The 8,154-nt window shown below is 33.9% G+C and overlaps 1 protein-coding gene across 1 annotated transcript; it reads right to left on the bottom strand.

Moving 5' to 3' along the window:
- Positions 1-389: 389 nt before the first annotated feature.
- On the bottom strand, positions 390-7,564 carry LOC104631736 (uncharacterized). Its single transcript, XM_010309037.2, has 3 exons — positions 5,552-7,564; positions 2,350-2,497; positions 390-752 (listed from the first exon to the last, which is right to left on the bottom strand). The coding sequence occupies exons 1-3, from the start codon at positions 7,311-7,313 to the stop codon at positions 647-649; spliced, it is 2,016 nt and encodes a 671-aa protein (XP_010307339.2). The 5' UTR covers positions 7,314-7,564; the 3' UTR covers positions 390-646.
- Positions 7,565-8,154: the final 590 nt, after the last annotated feature.

Here is an 8,154-nt window from a genome sequence, read left to right as displayed (position 1 = left end):
ACTCTCAATTGGAAACTCAAGGTGTTGCTTTGTCTGGATCCTATTTACTATTGATTTTCTATTGCAGTGCTATTTTCTTTCTGGCTGCTTCTGGCACGTACTCTAGACACTAGACTTCTCTCTACTATTCTTCAAAACGAGACTTCCTCATTCAGATTTCAGGATGATTCTGTCATCAAAAAGGGACTGTCTCCATCTATTTCAGTATTTATTAAAATTTGGGATTTCAGTATTTATTAAAATTTGGGATGCTTGTGTCTGTTCCAACCAATACTGAGAAATGGTTCTACTCATGGTAAATATGAACAACTCACATTAAAATTCCCAAAGGTGATTTATTTTTAATTCTCATTAAAATGTACACTTTTCTTACAAATTAAGAAGTGCTGCAAACCCTTTGAACAGATTATAAATTACTGATCAGAAATGCAAAACACAAGAGTGGAGCCTAACCTGTCTTTGCCTTCATCAGTCAAGTATTCTGTGTCCCTTATATTGGGGCTTCTTTCCAGGAAATTCCACTTTGGAAGACCTTTACTAATCAAAGAACAATAAGCACTCTATGATGCTAAACATACAAATATATATATTAAAAATTGTACCCATTTTAGAAGTATTGTTCATAAAGGCAATTCTCTTGTCGTCTTCAAATAAATTTTGATTTACTTTTAAAACTTCTCTTATTTTTTACTTTATAGACTGGGGAATCCAGAAATTGTGTATCTGTAAACTGATCCCCACGCCTTAATTTGCTGTAAACAAAAGAAATAAAAGACATCATGTATGAATATCACCAAGCACCTATGTAACAATAGTAATTATGCAATTATAGTAACAATTCCAAATGGTAAATACTCTCAGTGAAAGCTTGATACACTAAAGAAACTAAATTTATAGAAAATAAATGCCTGAAATAGCAAGGCATAGGTCACTACTGTTTTCTAAAATAATGCTAAAAGTAGTAGTCTTTTTATGTGGCCTGTATCACATTAATATGTAAGTAATCATAACTTATTCCTATAAAACAAACCTCAAAAATTATTCACACCAAAAGCTTAACAGCATCCATTCAGGACAGTATACTTGAAAATAACATATAAATAGGAGACCGTAATCTAAAATCTTGAGTGATAGCCACATTTTTTTGTTGTGCGTTACTGTCTCTCTCCAGAAGCACTGAGCCTTATCATTGTGGGGTAAAAGAGGAGAATGTGTCAATATCCCAGTATTAAAGCATTTTAGCATCCAATTCAATTAGTAAAAGAAAAATGTAACTCTAATCCCTTTGCATTTCTTTTACAAGCTATCTGGCATAAATATTTCTGAAAAGCCAGTGGTAAATTGAAAAGACACTTCCTACATTCCTTTTAGATCCTATTTGTCCTCAGTCTCATTGCTTCCATTAATGTTTGCTTACTTACACAGGTAAATAAAAATATTTTGAGGGTGTATGAGAACATTGTGGTAATTCTTTCAGTTTGTGGATTTCCTTTCTTCTCCTCCCACAGTTTTGCCAGAAAAGGAAGACTTACTCCTTTTACACCTCTGTCATAAAGTAAGTTGCTATAATACTTTCACTCTCAGCACTGTTATGAGGAAATCTTGATACTGTCTTTACCTCATGAATATGCACTCTACTAATACACACACAACACAGCATAATTTTTCCTTAAATTAATATTATACTTTTAAAAAAAAACAACAAAAACCTCAATGAACTTTGTGGCAAAAAACTCAGAATATTTTCAGAAGTAATCAACTTAAAGGTCCACTGGGATTCAGATCTATTCATGTTAAGTGCAAAAATACTATTTTTTTAATGGAAGTTTGGCGTTAAAATCCTTTTACATTTTAATAGTTATTACACTATTTATGTCTTGTGTTTTTACACTCTTGGAAATCCTGTGCGACTAAATTTGCCAAGAACGCCGAGAAGGAAATAACTAATTATTTAATTAATATATCTTAAACTCAAATGATTTCTTAGATACAGCTAGTTAAAGCAAAATGACTGAATTATATAATATTAGTGCATAAATTATCATGCCACTTGACAATATTACAAAGACATTATTATGGTATGAGTTTATGTTATGTTATATTTAAATGTTAATATGTTATATTTAAATTTTGAGACTTGAATACTGTTGGTGTCTTACTTTGGCATTTGGAAATCTTGCCACACTGACAGGAAATGTTTGATATCAACATGGAAGTATCTTTGCAAGAGACATTTGTGAAAGAGATAGTTCAACTCTTTATTTGGGGGTTTAATAGCAAATCTTTACTGGGGATAGTTACATACTCCAAAAAAAACCCAAACAAAAGCCCTAATTTACATATACCTACCTGTTTAGTTTGGGTTCTTTGTAGCAAATAGCGCCTCTTCCTCGTCTAGATGGTACTGCTGAGTTTTCTTCTAAAGTTTTGGGGGATTTAGGTAAGGAAGTGTGAGAGCATAGACTACTATTTGTCAGATCTTGCAAAGCCTTTCTCCCTGTGAATACAGTAGTTTATATGCCTCAATTTGAATATTTTTCTGACTCATTAAGTAAATTTTAAATTAATAATTATTTTTAATCAGTATTTCTTAATTCAGGTACACTGGTTACTGCTCCTGCTCTAACAATGCTCAGCAAAAACCAGAATAGATGATCAAAGAAAATGCCATTACAGCAGCTTTCAAGCTACCCAAATTTGGAGCTGTTTGAGGTCTGCCATGGCTCTTTGGACATTTTAAGAAAGCCCTGTAAGTACTGTCATTTGCAGCTAGCTGCTTAGGACTCACAAGAGTTATTACAGTTAAAAAAAATAAAATTGCACACAGTTCAGGACCTTGAATGCAGGGGGAAGGCACACATGTATAATCTGAAGATCCAATCTATACAAGAGTTCTCTAGAACTGCATTTTCCAAATTTATGCCTGCTCTTTGAGTATATGTGCATAAAATGAGCATAGCAAGGTAAGCCTCCTTATCTTCAAAAATGTATACTACCAAACTATTTACAATGCCTCATATTTTGAACCACTGAACATGTCCAAGAGGCATATCCCATAATAAAAAGTAACGAGCCTTAGAAGAAGAAGTACTATTTGTGTTAGGTTTCCGTAATCCTTGCAGACCAATTCAGAATGCCAGACTAAACAATCAATACTTAATTCGAAGATAAATATTTTGATAGTTTGGAAGAAATATTGGAATTATTATTTAACCCACATTTCAAAACATTCTAAACCGTTTATAGATCATAGTCTCTCTGAAAAGCACTAAGATTTAATGCAGACAGCAATCCAAGATGAAATAAATAGTCTTAATCTGTATTCCTTAGAAGTTCTTCCAAGAGTGTACATTTGTCACTGATGTAAGTTAAGTTTTAGATTTACTACATCCAGATGAGAACATGTAGTTTTTCAAAGGAACTAAATTTAAAACTCTCTTATCTTCACTTCTTGAGTTTGAACGCTTTACCTTAAATCCTCTGGGGCAGCAAATGGATGCTATTGATCTCACAGAGGAAATTCATACACATATGGGATAAATGAATTTTTTGTTGTGCCTATCTTGAGACTAATAAATTATATTCCTGTATATTTACATACCTGTCAAAAAAGTGAAGATTTTATTATAGCATCTAAATGCCTTGTACAGTCTAGCATACATACTCTTAACTGATGGTCAAGCTGATAGTGCTAAATTACTATTTCCCTTTAGTAGAATTCTGTGCTGAGATAAAGTAAAATATCTCAGTGGGTAAGAGCGATCATTTTATCAATAGTATTCTGAAATGCGTTAAGCAGAGACATAAAGTCAAAGGTTCTTCATTGGATTTCTGCTAGCTTTACTTCTAAATATGAGAGACATATTCAGATGACTTTGGGCTGCTTGCAGCAAGTCCCTCCTGACTCATGGAGGCAAAAGAAAAAGCATTGTCTTTTGAAGGAAGGACATTCTTCATTAAGGAAGAGCAATGCACATTTGGATTAAATGAGAGGGCTTTATGACCATGAAAATCTCCCAGGTTCGGCTACTTCACAAACCAATCTTGATTTGTACTAGTTTTAAAGTGAAAGTAAACTGTTATTCTGAGTTTTTCCTAAAGCTTAAGGTTATAGATCAGGTCAGTTTCTTTTTAAGGAGGAAGAGTTTTGAGACATCTATGAGTCTGCATTTAGGAAAGCTGGATGCCTTCGAGTATGTTTAATTCACATAGATTTAACTATACAGAGACTGTCATTACAGGAGACTTTCAAGGTATATTTCTAAGTACAGCTCAACGTAGTGATCAGAAGAGCTGGCATCACCAGAAAGGACGGCATTTCCTTGCTTTAATTCAAGATAGGGATTTGGATGTAAGATGAAAAATTAACTGGTTTTTGAACCATGCTTCCATGGATGAAGGTCAAACTATTAGCTTGCTTTTTATGTCAGTAGCCTTTGATACTGCTGATCACAAGGGTTTACTAACTTATCATTAAAGCTAGCAGAATTATAGGATCCTTTTTCTACCTTACCAAGAAGGAATCGAAGATGCAACTGCAAATTATCAGGACTAATACTTCACATGGTGGCCCAATTCTGCCAGTATTCCTATTCTGTGGTCATGTAAAATAGGAGATTTAGATTTTTTTTTGCCATTGTGTCCTTGCATTCAAATGAAGCCAAGGTAGTAGTATCTGCTTGATAGTTTGGGATTCAAACTATTAATTTGAGCTAGGAAACTGTCTAGGTGTCGGGACATTCTCAGAGACAATAAGTAAACTGGAACTTGTAGAGAATAAATATGTTTACAAAATAGATCCCTCATCCTAGGAAACTTCAAAGCTACATTTTAAAGCATATTTAAACTCTAGCATAGATGGGTTAGTCAATATATCCTTTAGCTCCTTTATAGTAATTTCACTGTGTGATAGAAGAATCTAAACCTATCTTCCAGACTACACTATAATTTGATTACTTTCTTAACTTAGTATATCTTACTTAAAAAAGAGGTTGCCACATGAAAGTTTGCTCATGGGTAGATTCTAGAGAAAACCTCCTCCAAGTAGTTGGTTTAGATCTCAGAATTCCTATTGAATTAGTGTTTCTAAAGAAACACAAATTAAATCTTTAAGTCCAGCTATGATCTCCATTTATGAAGGGAACAGTGTAGTTCACTCTTATTTCCCTTGTATAAAAGCTCAAGCTATTCCATCTTTTCTATCCCCAACTTTCTGAATTCCATCACGTTCTTTGAAAAACGAATACAGGCTCCAACTATAACTGCTCCTCAAGAATGCAGACCACGTACATCTGCCCAAATAAATCTCATCTTGGAATATACTGAAAAGTAACAAGGATATTAGGTACTACAATTTAAAAATACATTGTGACTGATATATGACATCAAATATGAATAATTTTAGTGATTTTCAGTCTTACCTTTTTCCACTCCTGTTTTATCCACTCTAAGCAAACAGAGTAGGATCGTACTAAGAGAAGATAACTTACCACTATTTCAGGCACTACCTAATTCAAAATGCCATTTTTTTTTCTCTCACCCATACACTTACCATGACAAGGTGTCAGAGTGTTTTTGTAAGTCTCTTTAGAAATATGATCCAGTTTCTGTTCTGCTTTTCCAGCATCCAGTGCTTTATTAGGATAATTTTCTCCACAGATTTCAGACTTTTTCCATACAGAAAAGTTCACAGAAGCACTGTGGTTATCAAGAGCTGGGAGCTCTACATTGGAAAGACCTTCCTGGAAAAAGCTATCCACATTTAATGGCATATTCTTAGAACATTCAACAGGTAGGAATTTTAAAAATTCTGATTTTTGAACTGTAGACTTTAACTTGCTCATAGAGGAATCTATCTCATGAGGGACTTCCTGGTCATCCAAAATATTCTGCTCCTCCTGATCAATATGCCTGAAATATTTTTTTTCTGGTCTGGTCTCAGTAATATCAGAATTAAACCTCTGTTTGTGCTTTACCTGATTATCAGGAAAACTACTAATGTGAGAGTTTTCATGTGCCACTGATGAGGAATCTACTTCCTTTAACATATTAGCATCATCATCAACTTGTTCTTTAGCTTGTGGTCTATTCATAGCTACAGCATCCTGAGTAACTAAAGCTACTTCCATTTGCTGAGTTTCAGTTACTCTATTTCCACGAACAGCCTCTGTATGCAATGCATCCTTATTTTTCAGTTCTTCATTTTTACAAAGTGAGAACTGTGTAAGATTTTCTGTTGGTATTATATATGCTTTCCGGCTAGCCTTTGCCAATGAACATTTTAATCTGCCTGGCGAAAAATGGCTTCTCTTTTGGTCTGCTTTCTGAGTAATTTTATGAATGCTGTCACTTTCAGTTTCTCCACTTTGTTTGTAACTACTTTTTTTGTTGTATTTTCTCTTTATAATATTCTTCTGGTCTTGTTTTCTCTTGCTGTCATGTTGGCTTATCTCTGTTTGAGACTTTTTTGAAATGTATTCTCCAAACTGCCCATTTTCCTCTCTACAGTATTTTGCTGTGCCAATTTTAGAAGGGTTTTGAAAAGCTTTCCTGTTTATTTTTGGTCTGCTATGTTTCTCATTTGTATGCAGAAAGTCCCACTGTAAAGGCAATACATTAGAAGCGTTATCCTGCAATGGTAAATTTTCAGCACAATGAACTTCTGGTGGGATCTTATTGATAGATGAGTTTGAGTCTGCTTTTTGTATTTTGCTCTCCAGGTCTTTAAACATTTCTGAGAAAGTTTCTTTATTTGTCTCCCCTTTTCTTGGACTCATTAAGTTAACCTGGTATGTCCTGCTAGAATCTTTAGCTTTACTTAGAGAATTTTCTGCTTGATGGTATTTGCTGGTATGTAGCAAACTCTGTTGCCCTACAGAATTTCCTGTAGGTAGCTGTTCTGTCTGACTTTGGAATAGTTGAGTTTGTGAGTCAGTAGTTTTTGAAACTTCACTACTGTCAGCCCTAGTGTTCCTGTCTTCTGTATACAAACTTGAATTGCCTTCGGTCTTGCTTTTAATTTTCTCTTTATCCTTCTTAGAATATTTTACTTTTCTGAAATTTGAGAACATTTTATCAGAATTGGCATTACTATTTCTATTTCTGTGCAATTTATCTTTGTCTTTCGATGTAACTGCGAGTAGTTCACCTGCATCACTGGCAGTCAACTCCATATCAGCATCATAAACAGTTTCTTCGGGCTTCATCTTGTCAGTAAAATGCAGCTTCTTAAAATCTATCTTACTTTCATTGCTAAATTTAAGAGGTGAAAGAATAATGCAAGACAAGTCACTTGAACTTTCCTGCAAATTCATGTCATCGGGGTTGCTGCTGCTGTTGATACCATGAGGCAGATTACTTGAGCTACATTTTTTATCAAAATCATTTATATTAGGTTGAGGTTTTGACTTATAAAGTACTGCATGTTTCTTTCTTTCTGTCACATTTCCACGGAATGGCAATGAACTATCATTATATTGTTTTGTAAGCTCCTCAGATTGTCTTAAAGATTGTGTATTCTTGACACGAGTCAGGAAAGCACTACTGCAACTTAGTTCTGTGCATAACTGATTTTCTGCAAAGAGAAAAATTTCAGCAGCTTGGGGAAAGAAAGAATATAGTTATCGGAGTAAGACAGATTACTGAAGGTTGGACCAGAAGCGTGGAAAATTACACACTGCATATTCTGTGCTTGGTCCTTAAAAATTTAGTTAACTAGAACTAATTTAATATTTTACAAAGTTGGACTTTTGAAATTGAGTATAAGTAAAAATTTATTTTTCTGTAACTACTTCAGTTATTATTTGGTTATCTTATCAAAGTTTTATTCTGTTCACATTAATTTTGTTACATTTCAGCTGTGTTATTTCAATGAACTTTATTTTACAAGTGATTGTCAGGACACCTATACTTATGGGTGAGCATGCTATTTTTCATTAGTTTATCAAGCAATGAATTATTAAATACTAATTCTCAGATAGCTCTGAAAAATAAATCACCTGTACAGAAACACATTATACCTTTTAAAAATATATTTCCGTCAACGGTCGTTTCCACTGGGTCATTTTCAATTAACTTCTGATTATTTGTACTAGAAGGCAACGACAATGCAAACTTGATTTGACCTGAATGCGTTTCCTTTGACAAAACAGTGGT

The sequence above is a fragment of the Balearica regulorum genome, chromosome 6, assembly GCF_011004875.1.
Source record: "Balearica regulorum gibbericeps isolate bBalReg1 chromosome 6, bBalReg1.pri, whole genome shotgun sequence".
Taxonomy (NCBI): domain Eukaryota; kingdom Metazoa; phylum Chordata; class Aves; order Gruiformes; family Gruidae; genus Balearica; species Balearica regulorum.
Note: the sequence above shows the minus strand (reverse complement) of the source record. Positions and strands in the feature narration are given on the sequence as shown.

Coding starts and splice junctions, on each gene's coding strand:
- LOC104631736 (XM_010309037.2), bottom strand. CDS start 7,313: ATGAATTTGCAGGAAAGTTCAAGTGACTTGTCTTGCATTATTCTTTCA. Junction 2,498..5,551: donor CACTCTGACACCTTGTCATG/GTAAGTGTATGG, acceptor CTGTATTCACAG/GGAGAAAGGCTTTGCAAGAT. Junction 753..2,349: donor AAAGAACCCAAACTAAACAG/GTAGGTATATGT, acceptor TTTTGTTTACAG/CAAATTAAGGCGTGGGGATC.